This window comes from Aspergillus heteromorphus (genome assembly GCF_003184545.1).
Source record: "Aspergillus heteromorphus CBS 117.55 chromosome Unknown BO70scaffold_1, whole genome shotgun sequence".
Classification (NCBI taxonomy): Eukaryota; Fungi; Ascomycota; class Eurotiomycetes; order Eurotiales; family Aspergillaceae; genus Aspergillus; species Aspergillus heteromorphus.
Genome location: NW_020290406.1, coordinates 1,471,296 through 1,490,099, shown reverse-complemented (window position 1 = coordinate 1,490,099; position 18,804 = coordinate 1,471,296). Strand labels below are relative to the sequence as shown.

Genomic DNA, 18,804 nt, shown 5'->3' with positions numbered 1-18,804 from the left:
GTCCAGCAGCAGCACCAGCAGCAGCACCAGCAGCAACCAGCAGCACCCAGCAGCACCCAGCAGCACAAACCCAGAGTCATCGCAGCGTCATCCGCGAGCGTTTACCCTAAGCCCTAGCTGGCTACGACCAATCACAGCCCGCGATGCCGGATTCGCTTAGCAGCAATCCGCGCCTTACCGGATCGGGCGGGTGCAACCACAAACGTCGCTCTCCATCCACCGTCAGTCAACCCCTTCACTCCAACCACCATCCCATCCCATCCCCCCGAAAAAAAGGAGAGGCCGGATACCTACCGTCGTCGAGGTTTTCGCCCGTGTCGACTCTCCTGCGCCACTCCGTTCGGACCGAATTGCCGCGATAACAAAGAGCCTTCCCCGGAAGGCCCCGCATAACAACAGGCGTCATGGCGGAGATCCGGTCCAAGGTGCGTTTTCATGCCCTCGAGAGCTCCCTGTGTGCGGTCGCTGCTGGATTGTCGTGAGACGGGGAGTCAACTGGTCCGTGAGGTGTCCTGGAGGGGTCGCCTTGCCCGTCCGTCCAGGACCGAGTCGGGCTGTGACTCTGATGGAATCAAGCGATCGAGCGGTCGAGCGGGGTTGGAGCAAAAAATGAACGAACCTGCACGCAGCTTGCTGCTGCAATTCTGTCCATCCACCCACGAACCCCATCCAGCGCACCCACACAGCGGACCAAACACCTGAATGAGCACCAGCCAAGCTAACCCGTCTTCTTGAATAGAACCTCTACGAGCTTCTTGGTAATTCTCGCCCTTCCCCTCCCTGCCAGCCTGAGTCCTGCCCCGTGCTCCAATGCCCATCGTGTTTCCTCTTTGCTTCTTTCGCGCTTCGCAGATCCATCCACCCCGATCGTTTGAAGGATTATATCATCTCTAACCTCGTGCTCGCTGTTGCTCGCGCTGCGCTGCTACAGGCAATGACCCTGAATTGGACCCCAACAGAGCCCCTGAGCCTCCCACGAGGGCTGTAGACAGGCCCGCTGCCCGTGTTGGCAAGCGCGACGCCCCCAAGGAAGTCGTCAGCCAGCCCCCCCGTGAGAACAACAACGCCCGCCGCGGTGGCCGTGCTACTGGCAACGAGGCCGGTACGTATTCTACCTACGACCCCGCCTCTTCTGGTCCCCTCACCCCCCAGGGAAACATCTCCCGGCTGACTCTGATCGCTTTTGCTTCGGTTAGCTTTCCGTGACCGCAACGCCGGCCGCTCCAACAACCGTGAGAAGCCCGTTGAGGACGCCAAGGATGGCCAACGGCGTGGACCCCGCCGTGAGGGTGGTCGCCACGACCGCCAGTCTCGCACCGGCCAGACGTAAGCTATATGAAGACACCCCGTGGGAATGAGGCCGTCCGACCTAACATGTGATAGCGACACCCGCAAGCAGGTGAACCAGGGCTGGGGTAACCAGAGCGGCGAGAAGACCTTGGACGATGAGAAGGCCGGCGAGAAGATTGCCCACACCGACGAGGCTGAGCCCCAGACCCCCGCTGAGGAGAAGCCCGAGGAGCCCAAGGGCAAGTCCTACGACGACTACCTTGCCGAGAAGGCCGCCGCTGGTGACCTCAGCGCCAAGCCCATCCGTTCCGCCAACGAGGGCAGCAAGCTCGACAAGAAGTGGGCTGCCGCCACCGAGCTCAAGCCCCGTGACGAGGGTGCCTACTTCAAGGGCAAGGACGAGAAGTCCAAGCGCGAGAAGCAGCGCAAGGAGAAGAACTTCGTCGATGTCGACATGCGCTTCGTCGAGGCTCCCCGCACCGGTGGTGCCCCGGCCCCCGTGGTGGCCGTGGTGGCGCCCGTGGCGGTCCCCGCGGTGGTCGTGGTGGTCCCCGCGGCGGCCGCGGCGACGGTCCCGCTCCCCGTGCCGAGCGCAGCGGCCCCGCCTCTGCCTCCGTCACCGTCGACGAGAAGAACTTCCCCTCCCTCGGTGGTAAATAAATGCATGCATGCGCCCCGCATGGCACCATCCATCCCTTCCGTTCACGCCTAGGGACCGGATGATCCGAGAACAGGATTTTAAAGAGAGAGAGAGAAGAAAAGGCGCGGAGAACCAGGAGGAAATGAAGAAAACGGGAAGAAGGAGAACTCAAAAAAGAAAAAGAAAGAAGAAAAAAAATACTTAAGAGAAAGAAATTCTACGAATGAAGGTTTTATGTGTGCAAATGGCCCCTACCCTCCACAAGCAAATCCACCCCCTCCTTGCTTTCCCTGGAGACAACATATGCAAGTCAAATTATCTATCTATCTATTCACCCCCTAGGTCTAGGTATGGTATGGATATCCGATGCCAGGACAAAAACCGAGCAAAAAAAAAGAGACAAAAAAAAACAATCTTACGTATCCGGGGGTGTCTTCCTTCTTGTCTTTACCACACAAGGACAGGAAACACCCTTGTTTTTCATTTTTCTTAACACCACCACCACCTTTATTTTTTTTTTTTAAAACCTTTACTCTTTTTTGCCAACTTCTCCAACGTCTTCTTCTCCGGATTCTTTTCATCGACCTTGTTGTTTCTTTCGTCGCCTTTTTTTGCTTCTTTTCTTTTTATTGTCTCTGTTTTCCTTTTTTCTCTCTCGATGAATGAATTTCAAAATGTGGTTACTCCCATGTAATTTGATTTGAATGTCAAAAAATTAGGAAAGTGACAAACAAAACTTACTATGTTCCATACTGACCTACTGTACTTCCGTATTGTATTCATTAGTATATTAGTAGTTGGTTATTTGGAGGATGGGGGGGATGGGGTGCGTTGTATACTGTATGTACTATACTAGATGTGTATACTGTAGACTGTAGACAAGTAGATAAGTGGATAGATAGATAGATGAAGTGTGGAGTCATATACCCACCCCTAAGTAGATATCTACTATATGGTCAGTGGGTAGTGTTGCTCCTCTGAACTCTGAACCCTGATGTATTTTATCATTGTTCATATCAATGATTAAGGGTCTAGGGTTCATCACGTATGATGGATCAGGATCAGGATCAGGATCAGGGAATTGAACTAATGAGATAGGGTCTGTCTGTCCACTGACATGAACTCTAGACTATCTATATCTGGACTCGAGATCGATAGGATAGGATAGGATAGGATAGGATAGGTAGGGGTGACATGATACGCAATCAATCAAGCAATCGATCCTTCTTCTTCCTTGGTTGGTTGGTTGGTTCGCTAGATAAGTATCTATCTACCCCTGGTCTGGTCCCCTAGCCCCCGGTCAGAGTCAGAGTCAGAGTCAGAGTCAGAGTCAGAGTCAGAGTCAGAGTCAGAGTCAGAGTCAGAATCAGAGTCAGAGAGTCAGACAGATCAGGACAGATGGGGTCAAGTGCTAGTGCGGTTTGCTTAAATCTTAATCTTACTCTTACTGTTGGTCAAATCTGAGGTGGTGGTGGTGGTGGTGGTGGGGTATTGGCCAGGATGGATTGGTAATCGCACACAATACTTGATAAATAGATGGTTCAGTGTCTGATGGTCTTTCCGACGTATGTTGGCTATAAATAGACAGAGTAGACTAATTCTAGCCAAAAGGTATTCATCCAACTGAACTATATATATAGATAAATAGATATATAGTTGATAGCTAGATTGTTCGTGGCCCAGACACAGACATTCGTGTTACATGACCCAGCCATGCAGGTGATAAACCAATCACAACTCCAAATTCTCAGAGCCATATCCATGACTGTCGTCGCTGTCATCCTGCTGTTCATCGACACTGTCAGAAGACACCTGGAACTCCTGCACGGCGTCCGCGGCGGCCTGTTCCCAGTCCGACAGCGTGCTGGTCGAGAATACATTATTCCCGCGGTCCAGATAGGCGAGGCCATCCATGGCCCGTCCGCCACAGGCGCGCTGGAGAGCCAGGAAGGCGAAGTGGCCGCCGATGACGGGGCGAGCGTAGAAGTTCGGGCCGGGGAACTCGCCCTTGCCTTCGGTGTTGTGGAGATCCGTCAGCGGGAGGTCGGTGACTGTCTCGTTGACCCATTTGGCGACGGACTCGAGAACTTCGCTGCGGACATTCTCGCTGGCGACTGCCATGGAGAAGAATTCCCAGTCCGTCTTGGTGTATAGGTGGCGGCTGTCCAGGGGGAGACCGTATTTCTGCCGCACGTTGTGGTACCAGATGGACTGGCGCTGGTAGATGTGGCGGGGGACGAAGCCGGTCTTCTTGCTCTTGTAGGGTGGGGGGTGGAGAGGTTCCTGCTGGGAGGCGTGGGGAGGGATGTCGGTGCTCTCGAGGTGAAAGCAGAGCAGGGCATCGGCGTACAGGTTGTAGATCGTGGTCCACGACCCGTACCAGTCGTATGCGAGTTTGGCGTGCGTTTGGTCGCGAGACATGCCTAGCTTCTCCCATTTGGCGATGTAGGTGTCCGAGATGTTCTGCGGCGGTTAGTGGTGCTGGGGTTGAGATTTCAATGGGGACTTACCTTGTAGTAGGAGACGTCTTCTTGATCTCCAGCGACTTCGGCTAGCTTGCTCATGGCATTGATCCCGATGATGCCCTTGAGCGCCAGGTTCGTTTGGAGCGCGAGCCAACCGGCGAAATCATCGGTAGACACTGCTTCTTGTTAGCTGGGATCAGTCGTGCTGTATGGCTATCCTTACGTTGATTCTCCGGCTCCAGGGAGAACTCCACCAGGTAGCCAGTCCACTGTTTCCAGAGTCGGTAGCTGCGCTGAAGCCATTGCTCGGCCTCGCGCTTGCCTTGTGCGCCACCACCCCATCTTCCATCCTGCTTGTCAATACCGCCCTGCACCTGGAGGTCAACCAGAGGGAAGAAACCGGGATGGTCGTCGGACACGGGAGATTCGCCCTGTGTCGACCATACTGATGACGCAGCTGAGTCTTCGGAGTAGCGCAGCGAGTTGACGATGGCCAAGCCCATGATGAGGATATTTCCGCACTCCTCCACTGGCATATACTCATCGTTTCCATCGGGGTGGCCCGTGGCGTTGGGGAAGTGAGTTCCCAAGTCATGCATAGCATACGTGTTCGGGTACTGTCCGCTCAACATATGCTCGATCAGTGGCTCCAGGAGGTACGCCAGCCACCGCGGGTTGGTGTATAAGAAAAATGGGAACGAAGGGAAGATGACATCGATCGTCTGGAAGTTCCCGTTAGACGAGATCTCTTTCAGAAACAAGATCGGGTCATCTGGTGTCCCTGAAAAGGTGGTCGCTCCCATGACTTGGCGTGCAGAGAGCGCGACGATGTCAACATAATCGTGTGCGCCTGACTGGTACGCGTCCTTAGCCAACTGCTCAGAGTAGTTTGAGGCCAGCACGCCCGCATGCGAGAAATCGTGGTAGTGCCAGCTCAGTAGCGACTCCTCGCTGGGGAACCACGATCTCCAGAGCGGACGCATCAGGGTCAACCCGCGCGCTGAGGCATACTGGACGACAGGATCCTGGATCAGGGCAATACTGAAGGTCACGCTGGCACTGGTCGGACCACCCTTCCGGGCGAGCACGAAGGACTTGGAGAACGCAAAGACCGGCTCCCGGTCTCCAATCGCACGGAAGGCCTCATCATTCACATTGTCCAGGACACCTTGGGTCAAGAATGTCTTCCTTACTGCCGAAGCCTCTCCAGACTGATATTGGACATCCTGCATCGACAGGTTAGCGATTGACCAGCCTAGCATCGGCAAAAGGTATACGCACGCCAGGTGCAGTGAAATGGAGGGTGCCCCATTCCGCGCGATCACGGATCTCCGAGAGCAGAAGCTCGTTCTGCCTCTGGAATCGCCATCTTCGCAGAGTCGGCTTGTTGTCCTTCACATCGAACCCGTCATACTGCCAGTTGATATGGCTTCCGGTGTCTCCGCTCACCCAGCCGCCGTTGATGTCCATGTAGACGTTCACGCTGACCCCACCGTGAACATGGATCGTGACGTAGGACGCGGGAATCGACTGCCGCAGAGTCGATGTGGGGGTGATGGGGGACAGGAACGAAACGGTGATCTCCAGCGGAGGCGAGGCAGCGGTGGCAGAGTCGAGGCGGTAGGTCAGGTTGGTGGTCGACGCGTCATAGTTGGCTCCGAGGTAGGTGGGATAATCGACCTGCGAGGACCTGGCAGGGGGATTAGAGGAGGGGTGCTGATGTTGGGTTCTGTACAGCTGCATACCCGGACAGGGATTCATGAGGCTTGCCCAGCAGCGGATAGACGGTGCCCGTGCTGGGGACGTGGGCCATCAGGGAAAGGCCCACTTCCTCTCCAGTGTAGAAAATGGGCCATTTGGACCATGGCACGTCGCGGGCATTTCCCAGCCAGGTGCTCAGGTAGGGATTCCGCACGATCAGGGGCAGGACCGGCGGCGTCAAGGAGGAAGCAATACCAGCGGTCGCCTGAAGGGCGGCTGCCAGCAGCGCAAGGGACGGGCGCATTGCGGTCAATCAGGTAGATCCGACCGGCGGAGAGGATGGAGGGGAAGAATTAGAGGAACGCTGATGATGGAGGGGATGGGGAGAGCAATGCCATGAGTCTGGCTGATGGATGAAGGAGAGAGGGAGAGTCCGAGAGCCGGAGGAGAGGTCGGAGAAGCCAAGGGAAGGCCGGCCAGGGATCAGCATGCCTGCGGATGATGATGATGCAATCAATCGGTGGATCGTCGTCGGGTTTCAGGCCCACGATCAACCAGGCTGGGCCGTGGTGAAATTGACACCAATTGATCCCTTGGGATATTGTTCCAAGCAAAGTCATTGATAGGACGATAGTTACCACGCAATGGCGCAGAACTTGGTCAACTTGCGTAGCAACAGTGGCAGCAGCAGGCGGAAATGCGGGGAAAGCTGGGGATGGCGCGTCGGGGGGGCTGAGCTAATCCCTCACCAACACCATCCATCATCCCATTTTCTGGCCATCTGGGGACTGTGTTGGCAGTATTGGCAGTAGAAGACCAGTCCGGACATCAGTTGCGTACGAAGTTGATTCTTGGGGATTCAAAGCGTCTGCACCCAGCATATCCCCGTCTCCTCTGCACGGCAAGCCTGGCCCTCTCTCCAGTTCATGCAACGAGCGGACATATGAGCCGAATGAGGATAACAGGGTTGCAATCCCGCCTGCTTGCTTCTCGCCTTTCAAGCCAGCCATGGAGGTGGTGTGTGAGAGCTGTGATGGGCACTGATCGTTACCGCGAGTGTCTTTCTGAGACGAACAAGGACGATCGAGGGTGGTCGTATCCTATTTATAGGCAATAGGCTACTGGTAGGTAGTGTATCGCCTCTCAACTAGAAAGTAACCGTTAAGCATCGGTATTGAGAGGCGATAAAATAAAAGAAACTTCGGCGTGCAGGTAGACCGATGCTTAACGGTTACTAGATATTCCTAAGACTTTCTTTACATGCCACTTCATGGTGCCTCCAATCAGGGGCTGGCCTGGGCCAGAGAATGGGCCCTAACCCCCTTCGGTCTAATCACCCCGCGCGTGTCTGGCCCTACATTCGGGGTGGTTTCCTGAGGCTCCGTCGAAGTCACCCTCATTGAAAGAACAATGAGTGTTGTTCAGGTGTTAAAGGCCCAGCATTATTGCTTACATCATGTTAATGAATCTCTCGATGTGGGTTCTGTGGACTATCGCGAGACAAATATCTAAAAAAAGAAAAAACATGTCCCTGATATATCTGGGACATGGGGATGGGCAGTTGGATGTACTTCGTCCTGCATTCAAAGGAATTGAAAGATGCTGGCTATTCCGATGCTGGCCTGATAGTACTGCGACAGCCTCGAGAATCTAGTATTCATTTGATAGTCCATACTGCTACTATAGTCTCTAGTCTCCCCCAGCGATGGGCAGAGCGATTGACAGCCTGAGAACCTGAGAGCCTGACAATCGAGGCACTCCACATCTTGTGTGAAATGCAGCAAAGAAAGGGTGTTCTGAACTTCTGACGCGCAGCTGCTCATGTTGGAAGCAGGAGGGAGATTTATGCCTGTGCTGCAGCCAGCCATGGATCAAATGTTGGAGGATCGTGGACCTTGGCTGTCCGAGTACAAACTGGATACCTCAATCGCTTCGACTGGAAGAAAACATCCAAACATCACACCATTGTTGGAAATATATGTGACTGATCAGATCAGAAATGGGACAACTCCCTCCCCCGAGAGTGAAGCTGGTTGAAGATGGTTGAATTGGGCCGACGCGTGGAGGGCCGGACACGCGATGAGGCCGGCGACGCTTAGTTTCACCGCAAGGGACCACCGCCGACTCGACGCGGATGCCCACGCGCCTGACCCTCTCGCTCTCCGTCCCCATCGCTCCCCAACACCGCGCCATTGAGTCTCCTGACGGGAACCTCTGTCTTTGTCTGTGTCCTTGCTTCCTTGCTTCCAACTCTCTGGACGTGGCTGCAGCTCCTCGTGACCCGGAGTCCTGACGACGTGTGCGCGCGCGTGTTGTATGTGTGTGGCATCGTGACACTACACTACGCTACACTACTTTACTACTAGTACTTCCTCCGCGACTTTCTACTCTACCTTCCTCCTCCTCCACCCCCAACTTCTCTACGTCTTTTCTCCTCCTATAAACCCCCTCTTCCTTCCTCCCCTCAAGACAATAGACATGCATTCCACAATGTCCTCACATACCAGCCCTGTCAAAGACGGGCGGCGAGTGCTCGGGGAAAAGCCCGCCAACGCGTGCCTGTCACCCGCCCGCCATCCCCATCGCCACGCCTCTGCCTCCCCCCTCAAACGCCCTTTCCTGGACTCCTCCTCCTCTCCCAAGAAACTCCTACCCTCGCCCCTGTTCGCCGGCCAGAAGCGTTCCATCGACCAGGTAGAAGACGCCACCGACGGCCAGGACCACCGCGCGCCGACACCCTCCAGCGACGGCCGGCCACACGCCGCGCCCGATTCCCAGGATGACACCCCCCAGACACATTCCACGCTGGCCCATCCCCAGGTAAGTCGTACAGGTCGCCATTCGACCAATCTGCTGGACTGGGAATTGACTCCGAGGAACGCCAGGTTCAACCACGCGCCACGGGATCCGACGTGCCGGTTCTAGACTCAGATAAACAACAACAATCACAAGAACAACAATCGCCTGCCCACCCCGAACCAACACAACAAGACACTACTCCCCAGTGTACACCTGCTGTCCCTGAAGATCCAGCGACGCGCAAACGCTTCATCCAAGAGGTATGTGCCATCCAAATCACCCCCATATAACCTACCCTACACATACCCCCCACCCATTCATACTTCATCCTCCATACTCTATGCTCCATCAATTCCATACCAACACCCCCCAGAAAGCCACCCTCCTCCGCACGCGCCTCCAAACCGCCATGCGCCACGTCCGCGACCCCCAATTCGATCGCCGCGTATCCGAACTCGAAGCCCACAGCCGCAAACACCCCCGCCTATCGCTCCCCTCCACCACGACCACCACCTACAACCGTGCCGACCAAACCACCCCCACGCAAACAAAAGCCCTCCCCAACGCCAACTTCACCTCCAACACCACCACCCCACGCCCCGCCCCCTCGCAGCCCCAACAAGTACAACAACCCACCATCACCGTCTCCGGCCTCTCCTCGCCGCCTCTCTCCGCCCCAGCGGCAGAAGACGACCCCATGAAGACCCCCACCCAGAAGAGCCACAACCACAACAGTAGCCAGAGGACAACCACCGGCTCGCCCATGCAGCTGAGCAGTCCGCCCGCGACGGTGTCCAGACGGCGGACTGTGGAGTTCGGGGCCCGGGAGGAACAAGAACACGACGACGAGGGGATGGAGATGGAGATGGAGAGAGAGGAAGACATGGAGATGGAGATGCAGGGGGACATGGACGAGGACGAGATGCAAATGTCGCAGCCCGAGAGACAACGGCGGTTATCGCAGAAAGGGGATGCCGTGGATGGGTTGCTCAAGTTGATGAAGACGGCCGATCAGCATACTGTGGAGAACTTGGAGGTTTGGAGTGGTTGATTTTGTCAACAAAGAAAAAAAAAAAAAAAAAAGGAGGATTATTGTTTTGTTTTTGCTATCTTGGTGGTTGGTTGGTTAGCGTGTTTGTTCTGGATTTGGTTTAGAATTGGTGCGGTAAGGTGATAATTGATGGCTTGGTTTGTCTACATATGGGGATGATATCGCGCTGCCGACTACTTGGATGGTTGGTTGGTGGCTGGCTGGCTGTCATACATGTCCGACCTACATACCTTAGGGAGGTACATACATGCATACATGCATACATACATACATACATACATACATACATACATAGGATCAGATTCATTGCCATTGCAATGTTAGATAGAGTCAATGATACCACTATTGTCTTGTTTGATAGGATACACCACACCACCATTGTATAGCAGATTCAACATCTAACGACTCAAACAAAATCATTATGTACAACTTATAACCATCCATCCATCTATGTATTCCATCTACCTCACCTTCTTCAACTTATTCCTCTTCCTGCCCAAGACATCCCTCCCCTCCTCAATTTCGCCCATGGCCTCCCTCTTCGCCTCACCCACCTCCTTCAACACGCCTGTCCTGACCACCCGTCCCTCAACACTCACGCCCTCCTCCGCAAACTCCTCCATCTGTCTCCCCACCCTCTCCTCAATCGCCAACACCAACCCCACATCCCTCTGCCCGACCAACGTCACCGCCTCACCCTCCCTCCCCGCACGCGCCGTTCGCCCAACCCGATGCACATAATCATCCGGATTCCGAGGGACATCGAAGTTCACCACCAGACCGACGGACGGGATATCCAGACCACGGGACGCGACGTCCGTGGCGACGAGCAGGCGTGCCGCCGACGCTCTGAACCGCGCCAGATTGGAGTTTCGCTCCGACTGCGGCAGCAGACTGTGCAGGGAGGTGACGCGATGATCCAGCCGACGGAGCATGCGTTCCAGGAGATCAGCGGTCTTGGTATGGTTGCAGAAGATGATGACAGGTTTTTTGGCGTTGGCTTCCGTGGAGAGCAGGACGTGCAGGAAGGCTTCGCGGTGGGTCATGGGGACTTTGAGGTAGGTTTGTTTGAGGGTCGGGGGGATGGAGCCGGTGTTTTCGCTGGAGATTTCGGTGACGAAGATGGGGGGTTTGGGGGAGTTGGAGGGCCGGGGGAGCGATTTCAGGGCGCGCACTTCCGGGGTGAGCGTTGCGGTGAAGAGGAGGGTCTGTCGCTCGCTGGAGGCGGGGAGCGCGCCGAGGCAGGTTTCGACGTCCGGGAGCATGCTGCCGGCTCCGGGGGAGAGGAGGCGATCGGCTTCGTCCAGGACGACCATTCGGATGCGCTTCAGGCCGGCGATCGTGTCGCTGCCGGACGTGTTGATGTGGTCGGCGAGACGGCCGGGGGTCGCGATCACAATGTGCGGTCGTTGTGAGAGTGCAATTGCTTGTGGACGCATGTCCGTGCCGCCGGTTATGAGGAGGGGTTTCATGCTCTGGGGCGCGGAGATGGCTTTCATTTGCTCGTAGATTTGGAGCGCGAGTTCTCTGTTGGGGGGGGTTAGATGGTTGTTGTCGTGAGAGGGGGAGTTTGGGCCTCGGGGGGGGGGGGAGGGGCATGTGTACCTGGTCGGGGTGAGGACGAGGCCAAAGATACCGAACGGATCCTCCGCCCACTTCTGCAGCATGGGCACGGCAAAAGCGATCGTTTTACCGGAACCGGTGCGGCTTCCTCCAATGCAGTCGCGGCCGTTGAGGATCTCCGGGATACAGGCCTTTTGAATGGCGGTTGGTTTGCGGACGGCCATGGTGGTGAGCGCGCCGATCAGCCACGGCGCCACCTTGAGAGATGTGAATGACGACTGGGCGTCCTGAAGCCCGATCTCCAGCGCATCTTTGATCAGGACCGGCTCGTCCTTCTCTGCCGCGGCGGGCTGCTCGTCCTTGGCTCCCTTCTTTTTGATACGGGAGAGGGTGGGGAGCGGCGCCGGCGCGACGTACGAGTCCGTGGAGGACTCCGAGAGACGTCTCCTCTTGGGCGTGCGGGTTTGCAGGTCGGTTTGTTCGACCTCCGAGTCGGAGGACGAGTGGTCTTGGACTTCGTCCACCGCGGGTTCCGGGGAAAGTGAGGGCGCCATGTTGCCTGGTTGATTGGAGTTGCTGATGTCGAATCGAATCTTCGCCGCGATTTTCTTCCAAATTTCGCGGCAGAAAAAGTTGACCGCGCGGAGGCGGTGAATGGGATACAACTAGCCGGAATGGGTTAGTCTGTTGGGACGATCTCCGCAGATCGGACAAATCAGGATTGAGGGTGTTGAACGTATCACAGGAGGACATACCATACTAGTAGTACTGCCTAACTACCACCTTGTCTATCACGAGTATACTCCTACAGCCGGAGCATTGTAGTCTCCAGTTGAAATACACGAGAAATAAGAATAAAGATAACGCTATCCATTAATATGTAAAGCAGGCATGATTAAAAGAAGGGGGGAAAAACTATCAACTACAATCTCTCCATTCCATGCTGAACTGCACCATAAAGACTGTAAGACTGTACAAGACCCCACCCAGTGCAAGGAATCAACCAATATCAATCAATGTCGAATAATCATGTTCCACTCAAGGCCCAGCCGCCAAAGTTCTCATCGTGATACCAAACCAAGGGAAAAACGCCGATTCATCAAATGCAAACGACATCCAACAACTATACACTCCAGGAGCCACGCCGCGGCGGCATGCCATCGAGACCAGCGTGGGGAATAAAGGATACGGGCATAGGCTCGAAGGTGAGCGTTTATGCGTCAAGAGCTGCGTGACGGAAGGTCTATATCATCAAGAAGTTACGAACGGTAGATACCTGTCGGGGAGCAAAGGGTTAGCTGGGTCACTCGTGCTGCTGGGTAGGTAGTAAGCAAGGAAGACTTACCGGGAAATGACTGCGGTGCTTGTCCGCCTCCCAGCCCACGGGGAAGCGGGATATGTGAGATCGAACTGGGTATATCGATCCTCCGGATGAGATCGACCATCTTCTCCGGCGAGAATCGCCCGGCGTTGTATGCCGAGGCCGACGGGATGATGCTCAGCAGATAGACGATGTCGCGGGGCAGGGGAGCAGGCGATCCCTGGGGCCGGAACTGGGAGTTCTGAGTCTGTTGCGTGCGTTTCTGATCCATCTGGCGTCGCTGCGTCGTTTTGAGAGGAGATTCTGCGCGGACGAACTTGCGCGGCCGGCCCATGTCATCGTCGAAGTCCTCCAGCTGCCGCTTGGGCGAGTTGGTCGCGGAGGCATCCTGGTATCTCGAAGTAGGGGTGTCATGACGGGACATCATTGGTTCCGTGGGGTATGCCATCTTGGGTCTGGTCTGAGAGGGGGAGATGATGGGTCGTACGGCGGTAGGGTCGAAATTAGGGATGGAGTAACGGTGGGCAAATTGCTCCAGGGTTGGGTCCTCAGGGAACAACTCGCGCATGCGGCTTTCGAGGTTGATCACCTGCACCAGGTCCCCGTACCGCGACTCGTACTCGTGAAGGAATGCAAAGATCGGCTTTGTCTTGTGGACATTCTCGGGGTTTGCTGCCAGCTTCCTCACGGTCATCTCGAACACGGCCCTCGCGTCTGAAGAGTTATTAGCATTGTTCACCAAGTCACAAGTTAAACCATCAACTTACTGATAACATCATTGATGTCAATGAGATGCTTCAGGTATTCCAGCGCGAAGTTTTCATCGTCAGGGAACAGCTTCGCACCGCGCTCAAAGATCTTGGTCGCGGCGGGGTCTTTATAGCAATGATATTCAATGAGAGCACTGGCTATATAGACATCACTCGTGATCCGACCCCTCTTGCGGGCATCCGCAAAGATCTGCCTTGACCCGGGCATCTCACCAGGCTTGCCTTTGCCCTGAATGCGGCGCATCGAGCGCATGAGGGCGATCCAGCCGAAGGAGACGGTCCTGGACAGGATCCCGATCTGAATCGCATGGGCATGCCGGACCGCTTCAATCTGGGCATTCTTGACAGAGTCCCGCGCCTTGCTTTCACTCTGATCATCGTCGTCATCCTCATTCTTGGCCGGTGGGTTGCTGGTGTTCATCTTCGCGAAGTTGCCCTCCAGATGAGCGACGTCCTGCGCCTCCCGGGTACGGGCCTTCGCAATCAAATCGTAGAGCGAATCCAGAAGCTTGTCGTAGGGTTCCCGAACCTTAGCGCCCCGTTTGACGGGGTCCTGCTCAGACTCTGTATTGAGTTCCAGCCAGTCAGCCAGCTTGAACGCAAGCAAGCAGCTTTCCGGGTTGGCGTCGATTCCGTGCTTCAGGAAATCGCTTCCTTCCGTCTCCATGTCGTTGTGCAAGCAGAACTCGGCCGCTTCAAACCACATCTCGGGAATGAATCTCAAGGCCATGAGAGCTTGTTTGTAGACGTAAACCACTCGCGTCTTGTAGGCGCCCATGTCCTCATCCTTCAAGACCAGCGGGTCACCCTTCTCCCATTTGACCCAGCGTTTCCAGGTCTCGACCTGCTGTAGGAACTCGATGTCACCGTCCGAACCGGGTACGGGAGGCAGCCGCGGCAATGACGTCCGGTTCAGGTCTCGTGTGATGTTCTGGAGTTCGGTGAAGGAGCTGCGGGCGGTCATATAGGCCGGCGATTGCTCCTGCAGGAACTTCCGCCCCTATTTGAAACAAAAAGGCAATGTTAGCAGAGCTCAAAAAAGGCGTCTTTCAGTACATACCGTCAGCTTGTTCAAGCCCATCTCAAACTGATCGTACTCCTTCCACAGAGTATTGACCGCCTGCGTCGGGACGCCGATCGCCCTTTGATAGACCTTGCGGAGGAGATCCATCTTTTGCTGGTCCTGCCATCCCGAGCCTCCCACGTTCCCGGGGCCGGAGCGGATGAACTGGACGTAATCCGACCAGATGGAGCCGGAGTCCTTGTCGATCCCAATGTGCGTGAGAGCCAGCTCGTAGGCTGACGAGATGATTCTCCTGGCTTGCCCCGTGGTGTCTGTGGTGAGGGGATTGCGGCGACGGACGTAGTCCAGGTAGACGGTCCAGAGTTGGACGTCGGCGATGGTCAGCAGAATGCGATTGAAGATCTGCTCCAGGCGGAAGAGCTCATTGAGCTCGGACTCCATGCTCGCGTACGCCACCCATTGCTCGGCCTGCACACAGTGAGTCCATCTTCTTTCTCCCGCCGAGACATGATGGGGCACTTACAGAAAAAGGGAAGACCCTCAGGAAACGCTCATACACGTCGCGGGCGTTATCAATCCTATTGCGACTTCTGTGCTCGTTAATCAACTCCAGCCAGGCGGGAATGTCACCTCGGGGGTCTTCCTGGATGCGGTCCTCCAGGATACCGACCCGGTCGTGAGGCAGCCGGCCTCTGGCGGCGGACGGGGACTCTGGCGTGGCCGTGGCCGCCTCCTGCGCACTGTCCGGCTGCTGGGGAGGCGCACTGTACAGATCCTGGCCCGAAGTCACAGACGCATCATTTTTAGAAGCAGCAGGGAGAGAACTATTAGGGACATTCTTCGTGCTGGCAGACACCTGCGCAGCTTCATCCACAGATACATCAGGGGTAGAAGTAGCTTCATTTGCATTGCCTGAAATGGGTTGCGAAGGTATAGTATTCATGTCTTCGACACCTAGTACAGCTGGTGGCTCATAATCTGCATCACCCGCATCATCCTCATCCTCATCCTCGACCACAAAGCCCCCGATTGTCCTGGTCTTTGGCGGCGCTGCGGCCCCGGTAGCGAGGCCCGACGCGGATGCCTGAGACTCAGCTCGTGAAGGTGATTGGGAAGGGGAGCCATCGCCAGCAGGCGGACTAGGGTCTGATTCAGGGGGAGGGGGGGCAGAGGTAGTGGTGTTGGTGTTGGTGGTGGTAGTGGTAGTGGCAGCGGCCGTGGTAGTAGCCTGTTCAGGGGGGTTGGAATCGGAAGGAGTCTCGGAAGGAAGGTTTTCAGTTTGCTTGGAGTCTGTGAAGGGAACAGAATACTGATCTGGCAGTGTGTTTGAAGGATCATAATCATCTGAATCTGAACTATCTGCACCCTGCTCTTCAACAGCCTTGTAGTCCACAGACTCCACATTCATCGCCTGTGCCTGGAAAAAGGCCTGCTCAGCATCATCTTCGGCCATGACCAAGGGATGAGGTGTCGCTTGCGACACCTGTGTTGACGAGGGGGGTGGGTATCAGGAGTCTGCGTCAATCTGAGTCTGCGCGAGTCGAGTCTTGTTAGCGTCGGGGGCTCTGTGCAGGGAGCCGCCGAATGCGTGACCGAGCGAACACTGCTGGAAGGAACTTGGGGGGGGGGGGATGACCGGTCGAGAGGGCGCGAAGGATGGAATGGGGGGGGGGGGGGGGGAGGTGAATAAATGTGGATGAGTGAGGTGGGAGAGAGAAGAAGAGGGGGGATGAGAGGGGAGGGACGAGGAGGGACGAGGAGGGACGAGAGTAGGGAACAAGGGAAAGGCCTTTGCAGTCAGTCGGCTGGCTCTGTCTGACTCTGACGAAGTCACGGAGCCTGCCTGCCTGGCGGACTGAGGCAGAAGCTGCGGCGGGCGGCACGGCGCACGTGATGTGTTACCAAGACGGAAGGCGGTGGGCAGCGGGCGCGAAAGATGCGTCTCGCACACGCGGCGCGTCGGCGATCGTTTCTCAGGCTCGCATGTTTTAATTGCCCCGTCGGTCTGTTTGTGGTTTGTGGTTGGCACCTGCTGGCCGCATCCCCTCCTCTCTCTCTCTCTCTCTCTCTCTCTCCTCTCTTCTCCGGTCTCCCCCTTCAGTCCAGACTTCTCCTTCCTTTCTCTTCTCAATACCCTCTCTGTCTTCTCCTCCCTACTGACTAGAGCTTCCTTTACCTACACCACCTCTACTTGACTCTACAACCCTCTACACCGTCTACTACTCTACACCCCGCACTACTTGGTTCGATACCTCCTTCATCGGCGTAACGCCCCCTCTACAACCATGTCCGTCGTCTCTCTCCTCGGGGTCAAAATCGTCAACAACCCGGCGTCTTTCCTCGACTCTTATCAATTCGAGATCACTTTTGAATGCCTGGAACAGCTCCAGAAGGGTAAGCTGAGCGTCATCTCCCAGCCAACCTCGCCAACGCTGACCGTCTGCCAGATCTGGAGTGGAAGCTCACCTACGTTGGTTCCGCCACATCGTAAGTTGAAACCGATCACCATAGCGACCAGAGATCTTCTGTACTGACCGACTCAGCTCCGAGTATGACCAGGAACTCGACTCCCTGCTAGTGGGGCCCATCCCCGTCGGGGTCAACAAGTTCATCTTCGAGGCCGACCCCCCGGACCTCAAGCGCATCCCCACGTCCGAGATCCTGGGCGTCACCGTGATCCTCCTCACCTGCAGCTACGATGGCCGCGAGTTTGTGCGCGTGGGATACTATGTCAACAACGAGTACGACTCGGAGGAGCTAACCCTCCAACCGCCCGCGAAGCCGATCATCGAGCGCATCCGCCGCAACATCCTGGCAGAGAAGCCCAGAGTCACCCGGTTTGCGATCAAGTGGTGAGTGCCTCGTACTACGCTTTATTTTTGTGTGTGATCTTGATGGGCTAACATGTGTCGTTGCTAGGGACTCGGAGGAATCTGCCCCCGCTGAATACCCGCCCGACCAGCCCGAGGCCGATCTGGTGGACGACAGTGCTACGTATGGTGCGGAGGAAACAGAACTCGAAGCTGCTCTTATCAAAGAGCTGCAGGAGTCCGAGCCCGCCAAGGGCGAAGATCACGACATGGAAGTCGAGGGCAACGATGGTCCTGCCCCGAAGGAGGAGGAAGAGGAGGACATCTCAGATGCGGAGAGTGAGGACATTGAGGACGAGAGTGACGACGACGAGGAGGAGCTTGATGAGGAGGACGGCGACGATGGCGACGAGGACGTCGAGATGGGCGATGACGCCGAACAGAAGGACAACAACAACCCCACGACCCAACATCAGCCGGAACTGATGGTCCACTAAACTGCCTCCACACGCTGGGATCTGGTTATCTTCTTCTCTTCTCTTCTCTTCTCTTCTCTTACTCTTTTGATCCATCCGTCGAATGATTTTATGATTGGGTTGCAACGTTTCATGACATATCATCTATCATATCTTCAGGCTTTGCAGTACTTAGTATATGGCATAGAACCAACATAATCAAACCGCTTGAATACCATCTCTCTCCATCCGTCCTCTTTCCCATGACTCCGTAACACCCATGTCCAGCCATTGCCATTAGGATGCAATAGTACGGAGTACTTACTACTACCTACCTTCCTACTGTTAGACAGACTAGGTACATTCCTCACCGTTCAAAACTGGAGAACGCAAGGACCTCCGATGCCATAGCAACTGCCTTATCCCTAACCGCGCACATCATCCCAACGCAAGGCCCAGCCAGACCGACCATCCACTACTCTACTCTGTACTCTGTACTAGTAGTGCTCATTTAAATAGTACTTACTGTTCACCTCAGTCTCCGTCACTTAGGTAGTTACTACGTAGTAATATCTTCCCGCTCCGCTCCTGCACTGCAGTGTAACTTGCACAACGCCACCGTCCATCCATCCATCCGTCCATCCATTCATTCCTTTACCAACATAAGCAATTAATCCCTTCCCTTCCTTTCACTGGGACTATTGCTTATTGCTATGGATATGTATGGTACTACGACCAGTCCACCATTAACAGTTCACTATTTCAAGTTCAAATTCAATGATCCAGCACTGCACTGCACGTCGCTAGGCTTTTGCTTTTACATTCATCGGTGGAGTTCCATTGCAGTAGCATTTCTGTTGTGTCCGTGGAGAGTAGATAGATGGTATACCGGTGGGCAGTCGATATAGTTGGTTG

At 55.4% G+C, this 18,804-nt stretch overlaps 6 protein-coding genes across 6 annotated transcripts; 3 read left to right on the top strand and 3 right to left on the bottom strand.

Annotated features, from left to right (window-relative positions):
- Positions 1-404: 404 nt before the first annotated feature.
- Positions 405-2,002, top strand: stm1 (putative telomere and ribosome associated protein Stm1; the record flags this gene model as incomplete). The annotated part of the gene is made up of 5 exons (XM_025546242.1): positions 405-425; positions 740-758; positions 932-1,102; positions 1,197-1,326; positions 1,384-2,002. 5 exons carry the CDS (start codon positions 405-407, stop codon positions 2,000-2,002), a joined length of 960 nt encoding a protein of 319 aa, XP_025404187.1.
- Positions 2,003-3,469: 1,467 nt separating this feature from the next.
- BO70DRAFT_305905 (putative glutaminase) lies at positions 3,470-6,493 on the bottom strand. Its single transcript, XM_025540023.1, has 5 exons — positions 6,141-6,493; positions 5,677-6,085; positions 4,619-5,621; positions 4,441-4,571; positions 3,470-4,393 (listed from the first exon to the last, which is right to left on the bottom strand). Exons 1-5 carry the CDS (start codon positions 6,398-6,400, stop codon positions 3,662-3,664), a joined length of 2,535 nt encoding a protein of 844 aa, XP_025404186.1. The 5' UTR covers positions 6,401-6,493; the 3' UTR covers positions 3,470-3,661.
- A 1,960-nt stretch (positions 6,494-8,453) lies between these two features.
- Positions 8,454-9,982, top strand: BO70DRAFT_357585 (uncharacterized protein). Its single transcript, XM_025542072.1, has 3 exons — positions 8,454-8,916; positions 8,982-9,155; positions 9,269-9,982. Exons 1-3 carry the CDS (start codon positions 8,587-8,589, stop codon positions 9,944-9,946), a joined length of 1,182 nt encoding a protein of 393 aa, XP_025404185.1. The 5' UTR covers positions 8,454-8,586; the 3' UTR covers positions 9,947-9,982.
- Positions 9,983-10,407: 425 nt separating this feature from the next.
- Positions 10,408-12,075, bottom strand: dbp8 (ATP-dependent RNA helicase DBP8; the record flags this gene model as incomplete). Its single annotated transcript, XM_025540707.1, has 2 exons — positions 11,552-12,075; positions 10,408-11,473 (listed from the first exon to the last, which is right to left on the bottom strand). Exons 1-2 carry the CDS (start codon positions 12,061-12,063, stop codon positions 10,408-10,410), a joined length of 1,578 nt encoding a protein of 525 aa, XP_025404184.1. The 5' UTR covers positions 12,064-12,075.
- Positions 12,076-12,398: 323 nt separating this feature from the next.
- On the bottom strand, positions 12,399-16,255 carry rna14 (cleavage polyadenylation factor subunit RNA14). Its single transcript, XM_025542071.1, has 5 exons — positions 15,148-16,255; positions 14,661-15,092; positions 13,598-14,600; positions 12,855-13,544; positions 12,399-12,785 (listed from the first exon to the last, which is right to left on the bottom strand). The coding sequence occupies exons 1-5, from the start codon at positions 16,075-16,077 to the stop codon at positions 12,769-12,771; spliced, it is 3,072 nt and encodes a 1,023-aa protein (XP_025404183.1). The 5' UTR covers positions 16,078-16,255; the 3' UTR covers positions 12,399-12,768.
- A 379-nt stretch (positions 16,256-16,634) lies between these two features.
- On the top strand, positions 16,635-18,122 carry asf1 (nucleosome assembly factor ASF1). Its single transcript, XM_025542070.1, has 4 exons — positions 16,635-17,018; positions 17,072-17,111; positions 17,168-17,476; positions 17,544-18,122. Exons 1-4 carry the CDS (start codon positions 16,910-16,912, stop codon positions 17,929-17,931), a joined length of 846 nt encoding a protein of 281 aa, XP_025404182.1. The 5' UTR covers positions 16,635-16,909; the 3' UTR covers positions 17,932-18,122.
- Positions 18,123-18,804: the final 682 nt, after the last annotated feature.

Bases quoted from the DNA above. Each gene is read 5' to 3' on its own strand.
- BO70DRAFT_357585 (XM_025542072.1), top strand. From the start codon at position 8,587: ATGTCCTCACATACCAGCCCTGTCAAAGACGGGCGGCGAGTGCTCGGG. The intron at 8,917-8,981 runs GTAAGTCGTACA...GAGGAACGCCAG, and splicing joins CCACGCTGGCCCATCCCCAG to GTTCAACCACGCGCCACGGG. The intron at 9,156-9,268 runs GTATGTGCCATC...AACACCCCCCAG, and splicing joins GCAAACGCTTCATCCAAGAG to AAAGCCACCCTCCTCCGCAC.
- asf1 (XM_025542070.1), top strand. From the start codon at position 16,910: ATGTCCGTCGTCTCTCTCCTCGGGGTCAAAATCGTCAACAACCCGGCG. The intron at 17,019-17,071 runs GTAAGCTGAGCG...ACCGTCTGCCAG, and splicing joins CCTGGAACAGCTCCAGAAGG to ATCTGGAGTGGAAGCTCACC. The intron at 17,112-17,167 runs GTAAGTTGAAAC...TGACCGACTCAG, and splicing joins TACGTTGGTTCCGCCACATC to CTCCGAGTATGACCAGGAAC.
- rna14 (XM_025542071.1), bottom strand. From the start codon at position 16,077: ATGGCCGAAGATGATGCTGAGCAGGCCTTTTTCCAGGCACAGGCGATG. The intron at 14,601-14,660 runs GTATGTACTGAA...TGTTTCAAATAG, and splicing joins TGGGCTTGAACAAGCTGACG to GGGCGGAAGTTCCTGCAGGA. The intron at 13,545-13,597 runs GTAAGTTGATGG...ATAACTCTTCAG, and splicing joins TGACATCAATGATGTTATCA to ACGCGAGGGCCGTGTTCGAG.
- BO70DRAFT_305905 (XM_025540023.1), bottom strand. From the start codon at position 6,400: ATGCGCCCGTCCCTTGCGCTGCTGGCAGCCGCCCTTCAGGCGACCGCT. The intron at 6,086-6,140 runs GTATGCAGCTGT...TCCCCCTGCCAG, and splicing joins CCTCATGAATCCCTGTCCGG to GTCCTCGCAGGTCGATTATC. The intron at 5,622-5,676 runs GTGCGTATACCT...CTGTCGATGCAG, and splicing joins TCCATTTCACTGCACCTGGC to GATGTCCAATATCAGTCTGG.